General features: G+C 41.4%; 1 protein-coding gene across 1 annotated transcript in view; it reads right to left on the bottom strand.

Moving 5' to 3' along the window:
• Positions 1-26,324, bottom strand: part of GLDC (glycine decarboxylase) — a 95,670-nt gene that overhangs the window by 1,805 nt on the left and 67,541 nt on the right. The window contains exons 17-24 of the mRNA XM_044265703.1: positions 22,552-22,677; positions 20,781-20,930; positions 19,309-19,421; positions 17,778-17,919; positions 14,379-14,490; positions 6,921-7,016; positions 2,016-2,188; positions 247-327 (exon numbers count right to left, since the gene is read on the bottom strand). Coding sequence (XP_044121638.1) covers positions 247-327; positions 2,016-2,188; positions 6,921-7,016; positions 14,379-14,490; positions 17,778-17,919; positions 19,309-19,421; positions 20,781-20,930; positions 22,552-22,677 — 993 coding nt within the window. The remainder of the gene's footprint in view (positions 1-246; positions 328-2,015; positions 2,189-6,920; positions 7,017-14,378; positions 14,491-17,777; positions 17,920-19,308; positions 19,422-20,780; positions 20,931-22,551; positions 22,678-26,324) is intronic.

Below are 26,324 nucleotides of genomic sequence, written 5' to 3'. Positions count from 1 at the left end.
ACTCTGTGCTCACCGTGGAGTCTGCTTGTACCTCTCTCTCTGTTCCTCCCCACCCCCTGCTTTCTCTCTCTCTCTCTTACACTCAAATAAATAAATAAAATCTTTGTATTAAAAAAAAAAAGCATCCCACATATAGTTACTATAATGCGGCTGCAAGGATGGGAGCCCCACCGGATCGGCAATGGCCCTTCACACACACACATGAACACTACCAGCTGGCGCGTGCAGCTTCAGAGGTGAACTTACAAGTGGGAATGCTGCCACCTCTCTGGAATAAGGCCGATCCCAGTGTGAGGATGTGACACAGGTCAGGGAGTGTGGAGACATCTGAAACAGACACACAGTTGGGAAAGGGATCAGACTAGAACACTGCCTCCTCCTCCCGTGCTTTGTTTCAGACAGTGAGCTGATGGAAGCCCAGGGACACAGGGCGGCTGTTTGTTTAATTTCAACATAAGGGGGAAAAATTGATAGGAAACTTTTTATTGTGAAGCATTTCAAATGTCAGAAAGTTATGGTAATATATTAGAACATCTACCACCCAACCAACATAAATCAACATTTTGTCATATTTGCTTAACCTTTTAAAATAATCATTGCAGACAGGCACCTGGGTGGCTGGCTCCTTGAGGTAAGTGTCCAACTCTTGGTTTGGCTCAGATCATGATCTCAGGGTCCTGAGACCGAGCCCTGTGTCGGGCTCCATGCTTTGCTGGGAGTCAGTTTGAATTCTCCTTCTCCCTCTGCCCCTGCCCATCCCCACATGTGCTCACTCACTATGTCAAAATATAGAAATCTTTAAAAAAATAAACAGGGGCACCTGGGTGGCTCAGTCGGTTGAGCAGCTGCCGTTGGCTCAGGTCATGAACCACAGGTCCTAGAATCAAGCCCCTCATAGGGATCCCCACTCAGTGGGGAGCCTGCTTCTCCCTCTGCCCGCCCCTCCCCCTGCTTGTGCTCTCCTTTTCTGTGTCAAAAAAAAAAAAAAAAAAACCCTGCAGATACAGTTGAGGCTGCCTACATATCCCATCCATCTCATCTCTAACCCTACTCCCCAGTGATAACCACTATGTTGAATTTGGTGTTCACCGTGCTGGTTGTTTTTATACTATTACTGCATATATATGCATACATAGCATATAGCACAGTTGGGCACATTTTAAAATCTTAATTATCATCCTGTGAATATTATTCCCCACTTGTTTTTGTAACTCAGTATTACGTTCTTTAGATTTCTACTGCCATTTTTAAAGATGGCCTAAGTCCTTAGAATCAGCAGTATCCACAGAAAAGAGAAGTAATAATAAGCAAGATCCCTTCTCCTGCCAGCCTCTGGCCCAGGTACTCCGCCCTCAGCTGGACACTATGGAACTTGCCTGAGCTTCCCCAACCATCTCGGACTTGTTCTCTGGCTTGGGACCATAATAGCAAAACCATAGTCTTCACAGTATTTTCAATTCATGACCCCCCACCCCCAGCTTAATGTCTGGACCTAACAAGAGACTCACAAGCTCACAACAAACATGTTTCAGATTTTCTCCAAAATAGGCCATAACATTATAAAAGGCCAAGTACCAATTAGTTGTTGTAAGCAATAACTGCTCCAATATAAGAACTTGTCTTTATCCAGAGTTTGTAAGGTAAATAATCTCACTAGAGTGTATCAAACAGATACACAGAACGGTAAGACTCCCCAACTACACAGTTCTTCAGCCTCTGCTCCCTCCTTTGGCAACCAGTCAGGTACATGTGGGAGATATACCTCCCACAATGACAAAAAAGTTACATAAACAAAATTTAAACATACATCAAGACATCCACATTGTGCTTGAGTAACTGCTACTACATTGTTCAAGAAGATTTAAATTTGCAAGTAATGAATTTTTTCAGAAGAATTCTCTTATTCTAGGCAAGAATAATCTCATCTTCTGATGGGAGTTCAGGAGTTGCTGGCACACTGCCATACCCAATCTTCTCTATGGAACATTTTGGATAAAGTACCAGTGCCTACGCACCTTCAGTGGATTGACCCTGGGGTCAATGCGGCCCTCCTCAATGTCAGCGATTTCCTGACGAATGCTGATCATGGCATCACAGAATCTATCCAGCTCTGCCTTGTCTTCTGACTCAGTAGGCTCAACCATGAGAGTCCCTGCCACCGGCCAGGACATGGTAGGGGCATGAAAGCCTGCGAAGGAAATAAGGGAATTTGTGTCATTAACTTTGACCTCCCCAATTTAGAAGAGACCCTCCCCGTCTTAAAATTTATCACAAGGAAATCACTGGATAAATGTGCTTACATATATAATTTGCATATGTATATGGATTCATCTTAGCACTGTTTATGCAAGAAAAAGAAAAATAGGGGAAATAAACATCCAACAATAGGCGATTGGTTAACTAAGTTTTACAGGGTATCCAAACAATAAATAAACTGCCATTCAAATGTAAGTAAATTTGTATTTGTAAATTGGGTAAACATTAAAAAATATGAAGTCAAAAAAAGCAAGCTACATAATAATGATATTTCATTTTATAAAAAAAAGTGACAAAGTATTTATTATGAAGGAAGACACCTTGAAGAATAAATACTAGAATTTTAATAGGGGTTATCACCAAAATATAAACTATTTTTATTTCCTTTGGTTTTGTTTTAGAATCTACAATGCTTGTGTATTACAGGTAATTAAGAGAAATTAAAATATCATAGCCTATCACAAGTTAAATAACAATATAGCAATCATAAACCTGAAGTGAGAATTACTCACTTCAAAATAGCAACTGAGAATGACAACACAGATTCTTAATCACACCTACTGGATCTGAGTTTCCAGGTAACCTGCATATTTAGTAAGCATCCCACATATAAGTCTTTTTTTTTTTTTTTTTAAGATTTTATTTATTTATTTGAGAGAGAGAGACAGTGAGAGAGAGCACGAGCGAGAAGAAGGTCAGAGAGCGAAGCAGACCCCCCATGGAGCTGGGAGCCTGATGCGGGACTCGATCCAGGGACTCCAGGATCACGCCCTGAGCTGAAGGCAGTCGTCCAACCAACTGAGCCACCCAGGCGTCCCTATAAGTCTTTTTTTTTAAGATTTTATTTACTTATTTGACAGAGAGAGACACAGTGGAAAGGGAACACAAGCAGGGGGAGCGGGAGAGGGAGAAGTAGGCTTCCCGCTGAGCAGGGAACCTGATGTGGGGCTTGATCCCAGGACCGTGGGATCATGACCTGAGCCAAAGGCAGATGCTTAATGACTGAGCCACCCAGGCACCCCCCACAGACGAGTCTTAACAGCCAAAGATGAGGAAACTGAGGCTTGACCGGTACACAGAAAGCCTTTTGTCTTTACACTGAATACAGACTGAATGTATTTCTGTTTCCAAAAGTTTTCATACATAAAATGAATCAACAAGACACAGGCTTCAGAGAGATTTCCTGGACAAAGGCCAAAAATCACCTTTTCCCACTTCTTACCCTTTTTCTATGAAACTGTTAAAAGATGATTAACAGCCCCAAAGCTGATATACCAGTCAGTTAAATTTAAATGGTTCCCAAATTCTGATCTGCATAAATCACATGGAGTGCTTTAGGGTCATGTCTGTGTGCTTGAAGGGACTGTCTCCTCAACATGTTATAAACATTTTCAAACAGTAAGTTGAGAAGACTACAGAGTGAATGAATACCTATATACCATTCACCTAGATTCTAAAATGATGCTGTTTGCTTAATCACGTATGTATTCATTCTTCCACCGTAGTTTTTTTTTTTAAAAAGATTTTATTTATTTATTTGACAGGTCACAAGTAGGCAGAGAGGCAGGCAGAGGGAGAGAGAGGAGGAAGCAGGCTCCCTGCCGAGCAGATTTTAACACGGGGCTTGATCCCAGAACCCTGGCATCATGACCTGAGCCAAAGGCAGAGGCTATAACCCACTGAGCCACCCAGGCGCCCCTCCACCTTAGTTTTGATGCATTTCAATGTATGCTTCAGTCATCAGTGCACTGTTCTTTTAAATACTTCAGCATGCATATTATGAACTAGAATTTCGTATTTGTTCACATGTATTTGTGATAAAATTTACATAAAGTAAAATGCACAAATCTTAAATTATTTAGTTAAGTTTTCACAAAGACATATAACTATGTCATTCAAACCAGAAAAGCATTTATTTTTTTAAAAACAAGCTAATCTCATTACCCATGAAGTCCAACCTCATTTCATGTGTGAGCAAATTCAGCCCAACATATTCTGCTATAGCAGCTCCCGTATCTTAAAACCATCAGAGTTGTCTTAGGAACACAGATTCTTGGATCTTTACCCTGATTCAGGAAGTCCAAAGTAAGGCTCAGAAATCTATGAGTCTTAAAAACTCCCTGGTGACTTTTATTACTAAATTTGGAAACTTCTCCCCCAGGGCAGCGTGCTCCATCTTTTGCTGTTAAGACTCATCTGTGGGGTCCTTGTTAAATATACAGGTTACCTGGAAACTCTGATCCAGTAGGTGTGATTAAGAATCTGTGTTGTCATTCGCAATTGCTGTTTTGGGGTTTTTTGACGGATTTTTTATTTGTTTATTTTACTTAGCTATTCATTCACTCTCTCACATTTTTTTTAAAAGTTTATTCAAGTAATCTCTACACCCAATGTGGAGCTCGAACTCACGACCCTGAGGTCAAGAGTTGCATGCTCCACAGCCAGCCAGCCAGGCACCTCATTCTCTCACTTATTAAACACGTACGTTCTGAGGTGTTTACAAAATGCTAGGCACCTGTACAACCTAGACTTGGGGCAAGTATGGCAATCACCCTATCAAACATCAAAATAATATCAAGGTTGGAGATAGACCAAGACTTTGAAGTACTGGGTCGTAACTTCAGTGACAACTTCCTCCTCACCTGCCCTGTCCCTCCCTGCAGATGCTGCTGCTGCCAGACATGTAAGGCAGACAAGAAAGCTCAGAGGTGAAGCTATAGCCTGCATGAATTGCCCATCACTCAGTCATTCGCCTGAAGGCCACGTCAGGTTACAGGAGCAACCAAGAGATTTTGAGGGAGAAACGGCTAATTTCATTAATGAAAACTTTCTCTGGCTTTCCCACTGCATATATTATAAGGCATAATAAGATCGTGCATTCAGGAGAGGAATGAGCTACACATATGGGACTCCCGTTATGATGCACTAGGGAAACTATTAAATTTTTGAAGCTTTCACTTTCCTTATTAAGAGAAGTTATTCAAATTATTAAAATTCAGATAGATCTCCACACCCACTGAAAGGCAAAGTTCTCCCCACCTTAGCCGGAGAATAGACGTGTCTTTGATATTATTGATAATGGCACTAAAACATATATTTGAATAAGGACTGTGCTGAATGAACATCCACTAATTCACGAAGGGCCTGTGTCTTTCAAAATTCTTCCCAGAAAACTGCACTGTCTTTATGAAACCATATTCCTATGGTGGAAGAAACTCTTCATAAGGTGAGGGAAGCCAACTCCTTCATCTATAGAAACAGCTAAAACAGCTATGCCACAACTGAGGTGCTTGTAACACTCAAATGCCATTCATTGGTCTCGAACACTTCTATTTGTTACCTGCTTCTACTTCCTACATTACATCAACTTATCTCTTCATGAACTCCTTTGTTTACCAAGAGTGGAAAAGGAGTAAGAATTTACCAGAAACATAAGCAAGACAACACACACATACAAAAAAACAATCCAATTAAAAGAAGGCAGAAGACATGTACAGATACTTCTGCAAAGAGGACATCCAAATGGCCATAAGATATATAAAAAAGATGCTTGACATCACTCATTATCAGGGAAATGCAAATCAAAACTCTAAGATATTACCTCATAACTGTCAGAATGGCTAAATTAAAAAACACAAGAAACAACAAGTGCTGGAGATGATGTGGACAAAAGGAACTCCCTTGCACTGTTGGTGGAAATACAAGCTGGTGCAGCCACTCTTGATCATAGCATGGAGTGTCCTCAAAAAGTTAAAAATAGTTAAAAATAAAGTAGGTATTTACCTAAAGGACACAAAACTACTGATTCAAAGGGACACATGCACCCAGTGTTTAGAGCAGCACTATCAGCAATAGCCAATTATGGCAAGAGCCCAAATGTCCACCAACTGAAGAATGGATAAAGAAGATGTTGAATATGAAGTATTATTCTGCCATAAAAAAGCTTAAAATCTTGCCATTTGCAACAACACAGATGGGAGTTAGAGAGTATAATGCTAAGCAAAATAAATTAGTCACAGAAAAACAAGTATCATATGATTTCACCAGTATGTGGAATTTAAGAAACAAAACAAATGAACAAAGAGTGGAAAAAAGAGGGATAGGCAAACCAAGAAATAGATTCTTAACTAGAGATCAAACTGATGATGACCAGAGGGGATGTGGGGGAGATGTGTGAAATAGGTGCTGGGAATGTACACTTATCATGATAAGCACTGAGTAATGTATGGAAATGTTGAATCACTACATTATACACCTGAAACTGACAAATACTGTATGTTAACTGTAATGGAATTTAAATTAAAAATTTAGTTAAAAATGTAAAAAAAAATAAAGAAATATAGGAAACAGCAGCCATTTTCTTTGGGGTTTTTAATTATGTTAACTACAAAGACTTCTTTCTAGGATGCCTATCGATTCAGGATATATGATTTAATATCTTTTGAAGGATATTACCAATGCAGTCATAGGGAAAGTGTTTTCTCATCATTTTGAAGGTTGCCTAGAACCCAGTGCTCACCGTTTAGCCAATGGATCAGTTTATTATGGTGCCTGCCCATGTGGTTAGTGCCTTGAGGAAGTGGCCCATAGTCAGCATGGAAAATTGCATGAATGTCAAAAACCTGAGTTGCCCTAAAAGGAGTTGCTCCCACAAGGTCACTCACCATAATCCTGAAGCCTCTTGGCCACATCCACAGCTTCAATATTTGCAGACTTTTTGAAGGGCCTCGTATCCAAAATAAATTCATGAGCCACATAACCTGGAAAATTGTTTCAGCTCAAGATTAGCAACAGCTTGTTTTACCCAAGCAAATGAACAAATAAATCAGCTTTTTAGCACAGATCAACAAAGTACCAAGAAGCCATGGTCACCTGCCAAACTTATTGCTGGTAACAAAGACCTCATCTACTTTATCAAATATAAAATATAAAAATAATTGTAAAAATAAAGATGTTTTTAACACTTCAGGTCAGTGTGTCCGATCTTCAGTGCACAACACACCCCTGAGCCAAGAGGCTGACGGGAGCTGGGACTCAAGTGCCGATGTACTGCTGCAGGATTTGCTTAGAGATTCCTGGGGATGGTATTTTTTTCTACTCTGTGGTTATAAAATCTACTTCCAACAGTTAAACATATCATCACAGGCCTGACCCTTTTATTACAAAATTATTTCTAGAGCTAAAGATACACTGACACTGTTTTCAGGAACTCTGCCCCCAGCATCAAATAACTTTCTTCTGAGTCTATATGAATATATAGTAAACCTATATCTGTAGGGCATATACGTAATTGTATGTGATTCTTCAAAGGGGCTCTTGGGATTTTGGTTTCAGGCTTCAAGCTGAGAATCAGAAATTGGGACTGTCAAACACCACACCACAGGTGGCAAGAAGCTGAAGAAGCCAAAGGCTCTGGAAGTCAGTTCACTTTGCTCTAGTCCTTGCACGAATGGTCCTCCAGGCCCAGGCTGCTATCGGCTCAGCATGAGCTATTTGATCATCCACCCGTCAGCAGGAATAAGTCATCAACTAAGTCAGCATTTTCATAAATAGAACAACATTTCTGGGGGCGTCCAAATTCCATGTCTCACACAACTGATGAGTTTCCTTCTAAGAAAGTATCTGCTCCTGAGATGATAATGTACACCTTCTTCTTAACCTACTTCTCTGGAATCTCAGCAAACAATGAATCTTACTTATACATACAGAGTGGACATAATTCCTCAAGCCTGAGTACAGCTCCCATCATTAATAATAGCCCCTGAGACCATCTGTAACTGCTCTGCTTCTTATGTAATGACGAGGTAAGAAAGGACTGGTTTTGTTAGAAAACGAAAGTATGAGAACCTGAAGCTTTAAATATACTGTCACTGAGTATTTTAAAAATATTCTTCCTAACAATGATGGGGATTAAATTTGTAGGAAGTGGGATTCCAAAGTACAAGGCTGTATTCCTAGCTAGGTAGTCAGGGAGGAAAAGGTACCTAAAAGAAGGGACCAGTTGGAGTACTGGGTGGGGCTGGGGGCTGGGGGTGGCTGGGGAGGGTGGGAATGTGAGATCATTTAAGTCTAGAAATCCTAAATACAAAATTGTCCCTACCCCATTTTGGTAGCCCAGCCTCAACTTTTAACCTTTCTTCTCTGACCCTCTGGCAACAACCCCAGCACTGTGACAGTGACCCAAGAAAGAAGGCTAATGGAACTCACTGCTCTGAAGGATGCTCAGTGGGCCAAAGGGGGAGAGGGACACATGATGGAGGAAAGGAGTCACTCCCGCTGGCAGGCAGAGGGCAGTCTTCCAAAGAGAAGTTCAGTCACGCGGAGCCCCGCCCGGTACTGTTAACACAAAGCCCGCCTCTGCAGGGCCCCCACCACAGCCAGGCGGTTTGGAAAGAGCTCGGTTTTCAAAATAAGGTTCAGATGTTATTTTCTAAATCCATATCCTAAGGTGTTCAAATGGAAACAGTGCAATTTCAGTGTATCTCTCTCTCTCTCTCTCTGTACTTGAGCCCTGAAGGGGGTGAAACTGATTCTTGGTGGCTGTTAGAGGCCAGATCCCAAGACGTTCATCTTTGTTTGTATTTTTTAAAGAGAAAAGATACGCAAACCTTCTATGGCATATGGTGAGTCAGGGCAATCTGAAGCAGAAATTACATAAACTGATCAGCACAAGTTTTAATTTCCTTTGGAGTTGATGCTCCTGCTGGGCCTAACCATGACTATAGCTGAGTCTGAAAAGATACCAAGTTAAAGGACCAAGAAGGGGAGGGTGGCATAATGGAAAACCAAAATAAAAGTGGCTTGGCTCTAAGCTCCGCATCCTCAGAGTGACTGCCTAAAAAATAAATGGAACTCACTGACTAATTGCTCATAAAGCTTATTAGGAGGGTAATCAGGGCTTGGTCAAGCTTTTCAGATGCAATCCAGGGACCATAACTAATCGAATCAAAACTGCAAAACTGAATGTTTCCTTGGAAATGAGGTCAGGTAGATGGGGCCTCTGGCCTCAGGAGGGTCACTTTCCTGGCCTAGGATGTGTAGGCCCATCCTATACATGAGGCCCATATCTGCCCATAAAGGACACTGGGAAACCAACTGAGGAACAGGAATTTCCAGGCAGTGTTACATTTGTCTGAGGTCAAAAAGGGATAGGCATTTAAGAAATTAGAACCTAAATAAAACTTTGGGATACTAATAAAGTTGCCTACTCCCCTGACATCATTTAGATCTGTAAGCTTAGCCTCCCACTAGAGTAGACATCTGTGAATTTTTTTAATTCCTCCTTTAAAAAAAGGTACCATCTAAAAACAAAAAACACTCAACTGGATGAGTGTTTCTTTCTTTTCTTTTCTTTCTTTCTTTTATTTTTTTAAAAGACTTTTTATTTATTTATTTATTTTTAAAGATTTTATTTATTTATTTGACAGAGAGAAATCACAGGTAGACGGAGAGGCAGGCAGAGAGAGAGAGAGAGAGGGAAGCAGGCTCCCCGCTGAGCAGAGAGCCCGACATGGGACTCGATCCCAGGACCCTGAGATCATGACCCGAGCCGAAGGCAGCGGCTCAACCCACTGATCCACCCAGGTGCCCCTTTATTTATTTATTTGACAGAGAACACAAGTAGGCAGAGAGGCAGGCAGAGAGAGAGGGGGGAAAAGCAGATTCCCACGGAGCAGAGAGCCTGATGTGGGGCTCGATCCCAGAACCCTGGGATCATGACCTGAGCTGAAGGCAGAGGCTTTAACCCACTGAACCACCCAGGCACCCCTGTTTTTCAATAAATAAGAATTTATCATTAAAACAAACAAAAAAAGATACCATTCTACCAGAGGTAATTCCTTTCTTTCCTCATCCTAAATACTACTGCTTTTCCCCCAACCCAATTCTTGCCTGTCACTTCCTTACTTCAGAAAACTATAAGCCTTAGTGGTTTAGCTGGTATTTTCAAATCTCTCAAAGAAATAGTTCATAAAGGGAAGCCTGAAGTTCATTAAAATTATTGCCTCATAGTCATCTGTAATTCCAAAGTCCTTTATATAGAACTAGTAAATATGATTAAGATGAATAACGGTCTTTTAACATTGCCATTAGACATGTTGGAATACAATGTGTTTATTAAGAACATTTCTATTTTGGCCCTCGGGAGATATGGTGGTAATTCTTTTCTAGGTCCTAGAATACTCAGCTTCAAATTATATAATGAATGTGTTTACCAGACCAAACATGAGACAATTTTTTATTTCATGAACTTTTGGGATTAGGTGATAAAATCTGTAATCACCAATATATCTCTGCGTGGGATAAGAAATACAATTTATTATTTAATTCTGGGATAAAATGTCAGAGCAAATGGAAATTGCATCTATCATTTTGTGCTGCAAATCCCCAAGAATGGAGACCGTCTCTGCTTAAAGCAGTCACTCAAATGCTAAGCTCATGGTGGGCACCTGAGAAACGCTTGTTCACTTTCTCTGCTAGACTGCCACTGTACCCCCATGCAGTCCAGATACTTGCATTCTTTTTTTTTTTTTTTGATCACATGCAATCTTGCTTTAAAAAACTAAACTTCAGCCTGCACAACTGTGTGAACACACTAAAAATCGTGAATCGTACATTTAAAATGGGTCATTTGTATGGTATATGAATTCTGCCTCAATGAAGTTTTCAAATAAAGTTAATCATAAGTAAATTTCAAATACCTTAAAAAAAATAAACAGGAAAAAAAAAAAACCCTAAAGCTTGTCAATTAAAGCAAAAAGATCATTTTTTCAACCACCAGAATGGCAAAGATACTTTGTTTTTGTTGGTGGTGTCTTTTCAGCCTGGCACCTGGTATTCACTAGGCCCTTGTGTGACGGTCACTTCATATGCTATTAGCATGAAATAAATTGGTACAAATTCTCTGTGGGGACAACCAGACCACACATACCAAGAGCTTAAATGCATTCATTCTCTGAGATAGCAATTTTTCTTCTACAGCTCTAACCTCAGGAAATAATCAGAAATGTTTTTTTAAAATCTAAATTTAAAAGATATTTGTTGCAGCATTGTTACAAATGTAAAGCAAACAACTAGGGGGAAAACATTATACCTAGATCCTGGTATATCCATATAATAGAATCAACGTAGCTACTTTCTTTTTTTTTTTTTTAAAGATTTTATTTAATTATTTGACAGAGAGAAATCACAAGGAGACAGAGAGGCAGGCAGAGAGAGAGAGAGAGAGAGAGAGAAGCAAGAGAGCTGAGCAGAGAGCCCGACGCGGGACTCGATCCCAGGACCGAGATCATGACCTGAGCCGAAGGCGGCGGCTTAACCCACTGAGCCACCCAGGCGCCCCTCAACATAGCTACTTTCAAATAACATTTAAGGACAAGGGGAAATGATCACAATATAAGTTCAAAAACAGGACACAAACTGTATTTGTAATATGATTTCAATGGTCTAAATGTAAAAGCAGAAATATAGCAAAATATTAATTGTGGTTATGTCTGCTTGATGAAACCATGGATTATTATATTTCTTTCCTCATAGTTTTTATCTTCCCAATTTTTTTGTTAAGCATACACAAATTACTTATACACTCAGACAAAACAAATACTTAAACTAATCCTAAAGGCCAATACATAAGCAGGATACATGGAGCTCTGTTTGAATGAATTAATTAGTAGTTCTTGTAGCTTCTTCATTACCCACCTCAGAAGCATTTTACTGTATTGCTTAGAGACGTATTGTCCACAACTTTCTTTCCTAATCTCTGGGGAGCATTCCTAACCAGAGCTTCTAGTTATTTAGCTCTTCTCTATTTTCAAACTCCAGAACTAACCCTTTCGATACATATTTTTTTTTTAAACTTTTTTTTTTGTAAAGATTTTATTTATTTATTTGACAGAGAGAAATCACAAGTAGATGGAGAGGCAGGCAGAGAGAGAGGAAGGGAAGCAGGCTCCCTGCTGAGCAGAGAGCCCGATGCGGGACTCGATCCCAGGACCCTGAGATCATGACCTGAGCCGAAGGCAGTGGCTTAACCCACTGAGCCACCCAGGCACCCTCGATACATATTTTTAAGGCAAGATCCCAGGTGTAGATATATACTCCACCTGAGCTAGAGAAACAAAGTCAGAATGGCCTCCTTCTTGTGGCCCATGCTGCTTATTGATGGCTGTCCCTCTGCTCCAACCTCCAAGTCCCCATCCGTCCCTGTCTCTGATTCTGTGCCCACAGCCAATGTGCTGCCTATCTACCTGGCTCTTAGCACCCTCTCCTCCCGTCACCTCCAGGATGACTTTGTTCACCCATCATTCCTTCTGCTGTAGCTTCACTTTCCCCTCTTCAATTCCTTTTCTCTGGCGGTTTAAAATCACGTTCTTTTTTTTTTTTTTTTTTTTTAAGATTTTATTTATTTATTTCAGAGAGAGAGAGAGTATGAGAAGGGGGAGAGTCAGAGGGAGAAGCAGACTCCCTGCCAAGCAGGGAGCCCGATGCGGGACTTGATCCCCAGACTCCAGGATCATGACCTGAGCCGAAGGCAGTCGCTTAACCAACTGAGCCACCCAGGGGCCCAAATCATGTTCTTTCCTTATTTCAAAACAAAACTGCATCCTATTGGAGTAGCTCCCACCTGTCCCCTGCCTTCACTACCGTGAATAACTCCCCCAAACCATGAATGCCTCTCCCTTCTTTTCCCCACCCTCAGTCCATTTCTCAGCTCATTTCCATTTGGCATCTGCCTTATCATTTTTGTCCCCATTTTCTTTCAAAGGTGACCAAAATGTTCACAAGTGTTAAAGGCCAAGTTCTTTTTAAGACTCGTGTCATAAGACCAGTCTGTTTCTGCTGTGCACCACTGCATACATTTATGGTTGGCCAGGCATGACTGATAGGGGTACGTGCTAGAGAGTGGAAGCAGGCACAGTCTTGATCCTGCAGGAGTTCAAGGTCTGACGGAGAGAGCCAGACAAGAAACCAAGAGGGAGAAATCTTCAGGAGTGGAGGGAACAAGGGAAGGAGTAGTTCTCTCTGCCAGGATAAGAGGGCTTCAGGGAGGAGGTGTAGCCAGAACAGAGACACACAGGACAAGCAGGGACTTTTCTTGGGAGAGGTACTGTGACAAATGCAGAGGCCCTAAGGCTGCCTCAAGCATGGAACCCTCCCTCACCAGGTACTCCTTTCTTGCTCATCCCTGTTAGTGTAGCCATCTGCTTGACGGGTCTTACCCTAGGTTCTCAAAACTCTTTCCTTGGGTTTCAGCATTTCTAAGAGTCTGCTCATAGAGTCTGTGCCCAAAGCCAGATTTCAGCAGATCTGTCTGGCTCCATCCCCTCCCATCTTCCAGGGTAACTTCTCCCCCTTCTATTATTCCAACTATTGTACCTCTATTGTCAGCGTTAAGAGGCTTACACAGAAATTCTCTTCACACTCAAATAATCAGTAACTAAGTCCTATTGCTTTTACTTCTAATAGGATGTTCATCCCCTCCCAATTTTCTTAATGACTTTATCATTCTCCTAATCCCGTCATTCCCCTGATCAAAAAACCTTTCATGGCTGTCATCTGGCTCAAGGATAAAGCTAAGAGCCTTCTGAGATCTTCAAGGCCCCAAGCTGCCTCTCCAACTTCATTCATCTGTTTCCCTTCCTCCTATCCCACCTATCAGCTCCAGCCAAAGCCTCCCACCACCTAGACAATTCTGGCTTGCTGCAGTCTCTGCTTACCAGGGTCTGCTCCTCTCTCATCCAGGGTCATCTCAAGGGGCTCCTCCCAGAAGTCTCTCCCAATTATTTCACCCCTCCTCTGTCCAGTCTGAATTACTCCACTCTTCTAGAGGCATTCCCATAGCACTTTGTGAGGGAATGAGCTCTCCGTATTTATGTATGCATCTCTCAGTGGGTGTAACTCCTTGCTGACCGGAGCTGTGTACACTAACTGCATCACACAGCCTTCCAAATACTCATACTCATACTCCTCAATTATTCACTAAATAGAAGTTATTTCCAAAAAATCTATGCTTTTCTCTGGTATATGCTAAGAAACGGAAATTTCCTACCCACTGTAGAAAACCATTAGGTCAAACTTGGTCAAGAAAAAAACCAAGGTGATGGTAAACTAAGGTTGATACTTGCCTCTTGCACCCCGGAAAAGGACTCTGTAGTGTTTTTCTAATCGCTTGGCCATGTAGTTGGCATTTAATATAGCAATTTCTGTGGCCTGTTTAAGGCCCTTGCCTCCCATCATCTGCAACAGAGAGAGAAAGAGTCATCAAGAACAGAGTAAGTAAAACTAATGGACACCAATCAAGGACACCCCTAAATAAATCTGACTTACAAAGGGAGTCAGCCCACTATCACTCTGGATTACAGATGGGTATAAAATCCCAACAAGGAGGTCTGACAGTCTCTTCTAAATAAATTCTCAATAAATTTTAGTTTTCTCCTTGGAACATGACTTTGTATTTCTTATTATAGTAACAAAGTAACAATAAGGAACAAAGTAACAAAGCTTACAACAGGGTAAAATTGGCTGCTGACTGTGTTTTATCTAAGGAAGAAAAAAGAATGAGACTCTTTTTTTTAAAAAAAAAAAGATTTATTTATTTATTTATTTATTTGATAGACAGAGATCACAAGTAGGTGGAGAGGCAGGCAGAGACAGAGAGAAGAGGAAGCAGGCTCCCCGCTGAGCAGAGAGCCCCCTGCGGGGCTCAATCCCAGGACTCTGGGATCATGACCTGAGCCAAAGGCAGAGGCTTTCACCCACTGAGCCACCCAGGTGCCCCAGAATAAAAGACTCTTGATCACAAGAAATAAACTGAGAGTTGCTGGAGGAAAGGAACGTGGAAGGATGGGTTAACTGGGTGATGGACATTGGGAGGGTATATGTTATAATGAGCACTGGGTGTTATATACCTCTGAAACAAATAATATGTTAATTAACTGAATTTAAATTTTAAAAAAAGAAAAAAATAAAGAGGAAAAAGCATTTTAGATTACATGCACTTGGGAGAGCTTATGTTTGTTTACTATGAAATTGAAATGTCTTGGTAATTGCCAGAAATCTTGTGCGATCTTGACCTAAATCCCCCCTGAATCAATCTGTATGGTTTGTCTTACCGTTGTCCATACTCAGGGTCATTTGTATGTTTAACAACAGCCAGAGTTGATATTATTCTTTTCTGATAGTTTCTAAATCCCTGTGGTTACACAGGGTGAACATTATCACCAGCAAAGAGCTTAAAATCAAGGTTGCACTAATTTTTATTGTTCACATTTTTTCCAGAATACCTCATGTATGATGGAGGCTTGGTATATATTAAATACATAATTAGTATCAAGCACATGAGACAGCATCAAATAAAACAGTGACCAATGTCCAAAGTAAGGAGAGGACCTATCTTGCCAAGCTGGACAAACAAGGGTTACTAGAGTATAAGTCAGAACTGGAGTGGAAATCTAAAAATGGGTGGAATCTGGAGAGGCAAAAAGAAAGGGGAAGGAGCTCCAGATGCTAAGAATGACAAAACGGCAGCATGGAAGTGAGGCACAGGGCTGCAGTCTGGGGGTTACTGTAGAGGTGGTGGGCTGTGACAATCCTCTTATAAGATTCAAACCTTTGCTATGAAGAACTTGGATTTGGCTCAGCCAGTCAATGGCTCTCAACTCATGGATCACCTGGAAAGTTTGATGACCCAACCCCTACCTTCTGAATTTGATTCCCTCTGGGATGGGGCCTAGGCATGTGCATTTTGGGAAGAATCCCCTAAGGATTCTGTGTAGGCTAGTAAGACTGAGCAGTAAAGGCAAAAGGAAACCAGACGATAATCTGGGCCATTAGGGGAATCCTGCTGTACTACGGAGTGTCCAAGATGGACTGAAGCAGGGAAAGAAGGTAGTTCTGGAGCCCAGGCAACAGCCCGAGATAAAGAGAGGGGTCAAGGTCAGAGGGGTAGTTTAAAACCTATTTCACTTATAATGGAGATTATAAATGTCTGGTATTCCTGGCATATGGCCAAACCAGACTTGGGACATTATTTTTTGTTATGTGGGAAATACTCTCTAACTCGAATATATCCATAATAAATAATCTAGGTTTATAGGATCTCAGGACCAAAAGGAATCTGAGAATAAGATTGTTTGTAAAGAAGCAGACCTTTACTATAATTGTTGTTGTTGTTACTATTTGTAAAACAACTCGAATATCACTTTTAAAAGGAGGTTTTAGTCTCTGAGGTACAGAATTGTTGTCCCAGCTTCCCAGAAAGTTTTCATTAAGAGTCATAAATGCCGCACTGTTTCAGAGTAACAGCCAGCCCCAGAGAGCCATTCAACATGACTTGCGTAGCTGAGTTTTGGAGTCTTATTTCACTAGAAGCCACTCTTCCTTTAAGGAGGGAAGCCAGTTTGGGGATGCTGCTTAATTAGCTGCTGAACAAGTGTTCCGATCCAATGCACAGCCTTGTCAGCCTAGGAGGTGGAGGTGGGCAGGCCCATTTGAATAAGAGCTTTATAAAATAAACTCTGGCTCTAGAGTTTTTTGTAGAAACACAAAGAAAGGAAAGCTGTTCTCTAACAAAGTCTAATTACCCCATAGAGTTATAGTTCCACAGGCTCTAAAGGGCAAAGAGCTTTGGGAAACTACCACATAAGCAAATTTCTGCTATTTTTTAGTCTTATCTTCAAGGTACCTAAGAAATATAAAGCAATATGAGATTTATTCCTAAAGATTTACCTCAGGATTTCAACCAAGTGTAATAATTAGTACGTGCACTGTTTTTCACTTCCAAGAGGCTATACGAATCCTACAGGAAACTAAAATGACGTAGCCAGAACATCCATATGACTCATGGAACTTAACTTGGTCTGAAAAAACATGTCTAGTTTCTGTGATGTTAAACCCACTATGAAAACCCAAAGGAAATAGCACTGTGAAAAGAGAAGAAATAAATTTTTTTTAAAGATTTTATTTATTTATTTGACAGATCACAAGTAGGCAGAGAGGCAGGCAGAGAGAGAGAGGAGGAAGCAGGCTCCCTGCTGAGCAGAGAGCCCAATGTGGGGCTCGATCCCAGGACCCCGGGATCATGACCTGAGCCAAAGGCAGAGGCTTTAACCCACTGAGCCACCCAGGCACCCCGAGATGAAATAAAATTTATCTCATCTCTTTAAGAAGGTTTCTTCCACCTAAGTCAGCAATCTTCACTGAACCATATCTCAGATCATGGATTTCTTCTTCTTCTTCTTCTTTTTTTTTTTTTTTAAAGATTTTATCTATTTATTTATTTGCGGGGGGAGGAGCAGAGGGAGAGACAATCTGTAGCAGACTCTAAGCTGAGTGCAGAGCCCCATGTGGGACTCGATCTCATAACCACAAGATCATGACCTGAGCTGAAACCAAGAGTTGGACACTTAAGCAACTGAGCTACCCAGACACCCCTGGATTTCTTCATTTTTAAGTCAAGAAGAAAGTCTTAGTTTCCCACCCACTTATCACATCCCCCACCTGCCTAACACAGTCACAGGCCTTACCTTAATATAGGCCCACGAAATGGGCAAGATGGAACTGGAGCCCCATGGGGCTGCACTAACAGTACCCACAGGTCGGTCATCCTCACTTGGCTTTACCGAGATGATGGGATGACTGGGCAGGAAAGGGGCAAGATGCTTCTTCCTGTTATTTTTAAACACAAATTCAGAAGATATAATGAAAAGATCCAGACCAAACAAATAGGCAAGTGCTAAGCCCTCTCCAAAAGCTCCATTCCTAGTAGAGGAACTCAGAGTGGAGAGGACCCGACACTTGCTAAGAAACAGATGTTCAGGAAGTGTTCCTTCCTTCCTCCTCCTCACAAGCCATCAGTGTCCCAGTGGCTCACCAGAGAACTATGGCAGATGACTTGGCAGATAGGCAGCCATGAAATAGCTTGCAATGAACTCACCAGGATGTGGGGACCTCCCAGCCCCATGCCCCACATTCTTTCCCGAGGCATCTAAGGGACAGAGAGTGTTGCTGAGAGGGAGCCCCATTGGGCCTAAACATCAGAGGCCAGCACCGAACATGACTATCCCACCTCCCCACAGCTGAGGTACTGAGACGACCCCACTAGTTACAAATAAAAATAATCAAAAAGAAAAACAGGAAAAACCAAGAGGGCCAGGCTCCCAGCAACCTGAAGTCTGGGCCCTTTGGTCCATTTTTGGAAAACCGAAGAAACTCAGGAAATGGTTACTCAGCATCATTTTCACAAGAAGATTCAACTTCACAGTGTAAAAAGTTATCAAGAGCTACGAGACATTCCTTTAGTGTTATTCTGACCTCATCTAATTATTTCTAGTATTAAGGTCCGTTTCCTTCTGACTTCTCTCAGATGTAGTAAGAATCCAGACTGCAAAGTGTTTAAAACTTTACATCCAACTCACTTCTTTCTTTTTCTTTCTTTGTTGAGAACATCTAATTTCTACTCTCTTAGCAAATGTCAAATGCAATACAATACAGTGTTATCAATGGTAATCAACATGTTTTACATGTTACACTTCTCATAACTTAAAGTTTATACCCTTTACCAACCTCTCCCTACCCACCTCCTTGCTCCCCAACCCTGGCAAGCAATTTTTTCCTATGAGTTCTTTCTGTTATTGAGAGATAATTCATTTTCAACCATCAGCTGATTTCTTTTTTAAAAAGAGTGAATAAAAAGAAAAGCTTCTTGGAAATCTATTAAAGTCTAAGGGACACTTGCAGGTGCTAATATTCCAGTTCAGATACATAATGGCTCAGGAAACTCCCTACTCACTGCTCTGCTAATAAACGGCTCTGTCTACACATGACTAGGAGCTGACGGCGGCCAATCGCCCTGTGGTTAATAAAATCTACTTATGCTCCTCTTTGGACATCCTCTTAATCACCCTTCTCACTGCTTCCCTCCCAGCCCCTGCAAGCACACTAGATATGAAGGTGTCCATGACACTTGAAGACCTTGATGAGAAGAACAGCAAATTTGGGGGCATTCTTTCATTTTAGTCTCTAAAACCTTCCTGGAACAAGCAGCCCAGAACTCACACGCCGATGGGCCCCATGCCAGGGCCGCCTCCTCCATGGGGAATGCAGAAGGTCTTGTGAAGATTTAGGTGTGAGACATCAGACCCAAAATCTCCAGGACGACAGATTCCCACCTACCACAAAGGGAAAGAGCCAAAATCAAAAGTCAAGAGCTTGAAATGGTGCTCTGGAAAGGTGGCCAGGCTATTTACTGCAGCCTCTCCCTTTAGAGGAAAAGGCAGGCAGAGCTGTTCACAGAAATTTTCTCAATACTGGCCAAGTTCTGTAGTCAAAACCTCACATCCCACAGGCAGCCTGGCTTATAGTTTCTATGGAAACAGCAACTGACCATTTAGCCTAATTTAGATTTTAAAATGCAGATTTGAATATACAGTCAATTCCTAATTTTCCACCACAAGAGGGAGAAGAGGAAGCACCCTAAGCAAAAGAAAGGGAAGTACCTCCTTGCTGCACAAAGAGATTACTTTCACCCTAGCAACATTACCTCCCCCTGTCTGGTTGGCTTTGAGTAGCATGTACTTCGGGCATACCAGTGGAAGGGGATGGAAGGCCACCTGAGAGGATGCTAAGCCAAGGGCAAGGAAGGGAGGCTGACAGTTTTCCTGAGACTACCCTAAGACCAGCTACAACATTCAACAGGCCCTCCTGCCACTTTGGCATTAGGACTAATTTTCAATGTGGCCGAAGATGAAGCATGCATTAATGCTAGTGAAGCAACAGACAATCCCTGGACCACACTTACAGAAGCAATCAGACAGAACTAAAGAAAAGCAGGAAGAATTTGAAATGGCTAAGTAAAACAAACCGAAATAAAAAATGAACAAAAAACAAAACCAACCCACAATCACAACAATAAACAATGACCAAGAAGTTAGGAAAACTCTGAAAGATCACGACATCCTCTGCTCCAATGCCCCTACAGCATTTGCTCAGGGGTGTATATTACACAGAACCCTATCCAACCCTCCCTCCCTCTCTCACTCTAGCACACACACACACACACACACACACACACCCCACGTAAGTAATCAGGATTGGCCCTTCAGGGACAGAACTCTTCAGCCACTTTACACTGAAAAAGTTGAAGCCAGATTAATGGCTTGTTCATTGTCAAGGGATACTGTGAGAGATCAACATCCGGACTGGCCAGAACCCGGGTCTGAGCTCCCATAGGCAGGGAGTCAAGTGACCTTCTTACCAGTAGCACCCCGAGAGAGAGCCCAACTTCGGACGAACTAAGGACATTCAGTTCATTCCCTGTATCCTGTTGCTCTCTTTATCTCCTCCCCAACCTCCACTATCACCTCCTTTAAATCTAACCTCAGAGAAATTGAAGCACTTTGCTTGAAATTGGCAATAAACAAAGTCAACCACAGTTCTGAATTCAGTATCATCTTTTAAGACAATTGTCAAGAAGTCAGAGGAAAAAATATTTTTCTGACTTACAGGCAGTCCCTCTTTGTGTTGCCTACCTGTGCATTCATATTTGCCCCATCTAGATAGACCTGTCCTCCGTGTTGGTGGATCAGGTCACACACGTCACCAATGTTCTCTTCAAACACTCCATTGGTGGATGGGTATGTAATCATGATTGCTGCCAGGTTTTCCTTGTGTTTATCCACCTGTGGGATAGAAAAGAGCAGAGGGAGACAAAGGAGGATATGTTTATTGGCCAAACTCTTTCTTTTTACTTTACAGAATTAGGAAAGATGAATTCTTGGACTTTCCATTTATGGAAATGGAAAGTCTTTAGTCTTTTCTTAAGCCATTAGTCTTTTCTTAAGTCATTCCAAAGAAATAACAAAATGCCTTTAGGTTAGGTCTCCAAGATCAAGACCTAAAAGACTATTAGAAAGATTTGGGGGGAGGGGGGTGGCGCCTGGGTGGCTTAGTTGGTTAAGCAACTGCCTTCAGCTCAGGTCATGATCCTGGAGTTCCGGGATTGAGTCCCACATCAGGGACTCGGCAGGGAGTCTCTGACCCTCCTTTTCATGCGCGCGCTCTCTCTCATTCTCTCTCTCTCAAAAAAATAAATAAAATATTTTTAAAAAAAGAAAGATTTTTGGATATTTTAGGCTCAACTCCCCTAGGTTTTCCTTGGTTTTAGTCATCTGAATAATTATTTCAGATCTTTTTGGTTCCAGACATGTCTTTCTACAGTTAATCTCTCTCAGCTCATCTTGCCATATCCACCCCTATTCCATTTCCCTCTCATTCTGTTGAAATTAGAATTCCCATAAGGAGTGTCCTGCTCTGATAAAAAAGAAATCTCCCTCACATTTCCTTTTCACAGAAAGCAAACATATATAAAAAGCACATTCCTGTTGTTCTGGCCAGTGAGTCAGAGTGTGCTTATGTGGAAATGAAAAAAAAAATTTTTTTAAAGGTCATATCCTATATTGGGGAAACTTAGTAATTACAACTACTACCCCAAAATATCTGTTGGTATAAACTTTGTGGGGCTCTGGAAGGGGGATAGATGGGAGAGACAAGTGGTGCTGTATGTTTTCAGTTTCCTTTGAAGGCAGTTACATGAAGTTCTCAGTCTCCATGCCTAGTAATGCTGGCAAAATCACATTGCTATTCAACTGATTTCCTTCCCTCTTAAAGATGCAGCCTCCAGTCCACCAGTGGAGAGCAGATACAGTTGCTAGGCAACCTCTTCCTGGAGGTTGGGAGGTTGGGAGTGGGGGTTGATGTTGCGGGAAGGAGATGGAATGCTGCCCGAATTTCAGCAGGTAATGGCTGGGACAGCCACACACATTTGCAAAATCTACATTTATGTTTTAATCCCCAACACAAAGATTGAGAATAAACTGGGACCCCTAGTTTGATTATTAACAGGGAAAACAGGGGAAGGTTGGGCAGGAAGGAGGAGGCAGGCAGGCCCTGCAAGGAGTCGCCTTACTATCACCATGAATAATTCATTCAGTTTCTTACATATGCATTAAGAGGATGGGATTTCAGTTTAAAGGACCTTCTCCCAGTTAGTGAAGGACGAAGTAGACTATGTTCAGTTTTATTATGGACCAAAAATGTGACTGTTGCTTTTTATTTTTCTAATGGAGATGGTTAGGTTTTCTGATTTTACACCATCTTATCCAGACCCATTCAGAGGAGGAACTGCAGTCTTTTAATTAGAATGCAAAGAAAGATAACATTGATATAAACCATCCAGTCCCTTCTCCCCACCATCTCTTCCCAACCCAGACCTCGCCCATCTGTTTAGTGGAAGACGGGTACCATGGCCTTGAGGTGAGCTGTGTCAATATTCCCGTATTTATCCACCTCCACAGGCTGAATCTTCATGCCTGCCATGTGAGCACTTGCGGGATTGGTCCCATGTGCTGATTTTGGAATAAGGCAAACCTTAGGAATGAAAAGGAAGGAGAAAAAATCATCACCAGGCTATTCATGGCAGAAAAGTCCTACAAATGCTTGAAATACAGATTAAATCGGCACCACATGCTTTATTTAAACTGGTCACTACTGCCTTAAAATCTGCTATGATTTCAGTATTATTGTAGTGTAAAACAATGTCCGAAAGAGGAGTCTGCCTTTGAATCCACAAATATTGCTCTTTAAAGACTCGTGTAATATTAGTACTCTCTTCCCTTATCTCAGCATAGCAAAAACCAGACCCAGGCTTACTGTGACCTTGTCACAGTTATAACATGTAGAAAGAAGGCATCTTATAAGAACATGAGGCTGGAAGTTAAACCCTAGGACCCACGTGCCCAAATCACAGCTTCAGTGCTTGGCATGGCTTTGCTGAGATGCAGGAGAGATGACAACGGCAGAGATAATTCCAAGGTCTTCCGGTGCTGATACATCAGTTATGTCAGCATTTACTGGATGCTTAATCTGTGCAATGAATTGTTAGTTGTCACACAAATCATAAGGTGAGAATGAAAGCATATCATGTGTTCATAGACAATGCTAGCAAATGTATAAACAGGGGCCACAGGAACTCAGAATAAGGGGGTGTCACTTCAAGCGGAAGAGGGAAAGGGAAAGGGTTTCCAGAGCTAGAGCCCAAGCTAGCCTTTAAAGATGAGCTGAATTCTTACAGAAGGTGGATGGTGGGTACAATTTTAGAATTCCCAGATTTAAATCATTTTCATTTCCTCCTACAAATCACATGGTCGCAAGCAAACACATATCCTTGGGTAGATGTGATGACGCTGCACTACAGGAAGGTGCACCAAAGAGTTTTTCCCAACGGAAAGCAGCAGGAAAAGCAATGATCACCCTGAAAATAATCCTCTTGTTTCTAAATCCCAGAACCATCACTGCAACCCCTTGAAGAGAAATGGATGGGCATTACAGAAGGGGAAACTTGGCTCACAGCTGTTTCCTCAAAAACATCAAAGCTGTCTACTGAAGAAAAATGTGCATACACAAAGGCAAACTGTCACTTTTCTGTTGACAGAGCATTTGTGCCTCTTTTGAATGGTTACTGGTCTCACGCTGATTATGCATGGTGTCCTCAAATCCTTTTTCTAGTTTAAATGATTCCCTACTGTATTGACTTTCTTTAATTTCTCAACCAAAGTCACTTGTCCATTCCTATGAAGTATTTTTATTCTATCACAGAATCGTTGGATAAAAGGACACCTTCTGAGCAGAACATTGATCAAGAAGGAAAAGGCAAATATGAAAAATTAATATAGTCAACTTATTCAAGTTAAAATTTTTTGAATAAATATAAAATATTGATTAAAGGCCTAAATTAAGAATTTGTACCAGTGAAGTTCTGCTGAAAAAAAAAATATTCAAGATAAAAATGTCAACTGTCCTGTGGTAAGCTGAATAATGGATCCCCTAAAATGTCCAGACCTGATCCCCAGAATCTGTGGATGTTATCTCAGGGCAAAATGGACTTTGTGACTGATTAGATCAGGTTCTTCAGGGGAGAAATTATGGATATTGAAATCTGGGTTATCAGTTGGGCCCTAAATATATTCCCTAGTATTCTCAGCAGAGGGAAGCAGAGGGAGGTTTGACTACGAAGTAAGGAGAAAATTTCATGAATGAATGGGAGGATGGAGAGATGGCAGGAAGGGGCCCCAAGCCAAGGAATGCAGGAGGCCTCCAGAGAGGCAAAGAAACAGATTCTCTCCTGAATCCTCCAGAAGGAGGTAGCCTTGCCAACACCTTGACTTCAGCTGAGGGAAATCCAATTTTGGTCTCCTGGACTCCATAAGTAAGAAAATAATTTTTTGTTTTTTTCAAGTCACTGAGTTTATGAGGATTTGTTATAGCTGCCACAGGAAACTAACACATATCCTGACATAAGGCTGCAGAAAGAAAAAAGTTTCAGCGGTTTTGTCAATGATCATTTATATGTTGCTGTTATATATTTCTGGTTTTCTCTGTGGAAATAGGAAACTTTATTTAATAATTTAAGGGGGGTAATTTTTAAAGGTCATTTTCTCTCACTTTAAAATTATGGGGTCACAAGGAACATAGGAATAACAGGACCCAGATTTGATGCTTTAGTTTATATAAAACATTCCTCTTTGGTGCATTCATGCCCATTTAGGTGGATGCTATGTTTTTCCAACGCCCCAATGTTCCTGGCATAGACCCAACCTAGAGCTCATCCTCTAACACTTGCTGAATGAGTGAGGGATTAAGGAGCAGTGTTCCTTTGTAAGGGAAATAAATTTCTTTTCACTAGTAAAATCTAACAACCAAAGTCTACTATTTCATCTCAGGCAGTTGGGAAGCGAAAATACTCCCATATACATTTGTGTGTAGGGAGCGGTTTTAGGTGTTTTCTAGGGGTTAATGTTTTCCCTTTGTATAAGAATCTCATCTCTGATTAGCAAATCTAAGTTAATATTTGACTAGCAAGTTGAATTATTAATTATAAAGGGCTTTGGAGAGTACTTGGTAAGTACTTGTTAAATAAATTTATATTCCCCCAAATTAAACTGGTAAATCAGGAACTTGGCTGTTGCATTTTAGGAACCTCTGAAATTTAACCTAAGAGCAAATGTGAAAATAACTACCCAACAGCTTGAAATAAGAGAACCATCAGGAACCTGGGAGCTTCTGAGGCACATGATTTCCCCACACTCCTTTTCAAAAAAGAAGGATATATTTTACTGGATTCCATTAGAGTCTATCATGCAGTAGCAGCTGCCTTGGATTTCTCTGATGTGGAAAAATCCTTGATTATTTGAGCAGTAAGTCATTTTCTTCTTTTCCAACTGGAAACATTGGCTTTAATTAAAATCTTTAATCTGGAAAGGATGCTAACATTTCCAAACTTAAGACTTCTGTATTTCTATAAGCTCTGAGTGGCCTTCCCTGCCTCTCCCTCCCAGAGCCCTCCCCAAACTGCTGCACCTAGCTCCCCTCTGCCCTTCAGAACAGAACAAGGACACATGGTGATAATAGTGTAGACAATGGTGAGAGAAGAAATGTCACACACAGGGGACAGAGAGAGAAGGAAGGACTGAAAAACACATAGAGAGGAAAGCACAAGAAAGAAATCTATGAGTCCAAGATCTCTGCCCAGGTGCAATCAAAAGTTCTTCCATCCTTTCTCCTTGACCTTTCTGGTTTGGTCCCCAACTCCTGAACATTCACAGATTCTTCCTGGTGTCACACTGGAGAACTAGGAAACAACGAGGGGTGGGAAGCATCACGAAGTAGACAGAAAGTGTATGTTAGCTGGCTCTTAGTTATTAGAAGGTAGGCTCATTGCTTGCCTTCCATAAGCACCAGAGTGTAGATCTCTGAGGCCTCTCTATAAAGCCTCTGGGAAGGAGGGGGGTGAGACAAAGGAGGCAACGTGGTCACATTGGATGAATGGATCCCTTCCCAGGATTCCCAGATATCTTGTGGTTGAAAAGTTTAACAAGGGGGAGTTCTAGTGGCTATCTCAGTCTGAGGAAGCCACAGAGGAAAAACAGATGGGGGACTTTTAATGTCAGTCACATGGCATCCTTTCCCTGAACAACAGGAGCTTCAGTATTTCCTTTATGATGCTAAAGAATAATAGT

Source organism: Neovison vison, chromosome 9 (assembly GCF_020171115.1).
Source record: "Neovison vison isolate M4711 chromosome 9, ASM_NN_V1, whole genome shotgun sequence".
In the NCBI taxonomy this organism is placed as follows: domain Eukaryota; kingdom Metazoa; phylum Chordata; class Mammalia; order Carnivora; family Mustelidae; genus Neogale; species Neogale vison.
This window is presented reverse-complemented; position numbering and strand designations above follow the sequence as displayed.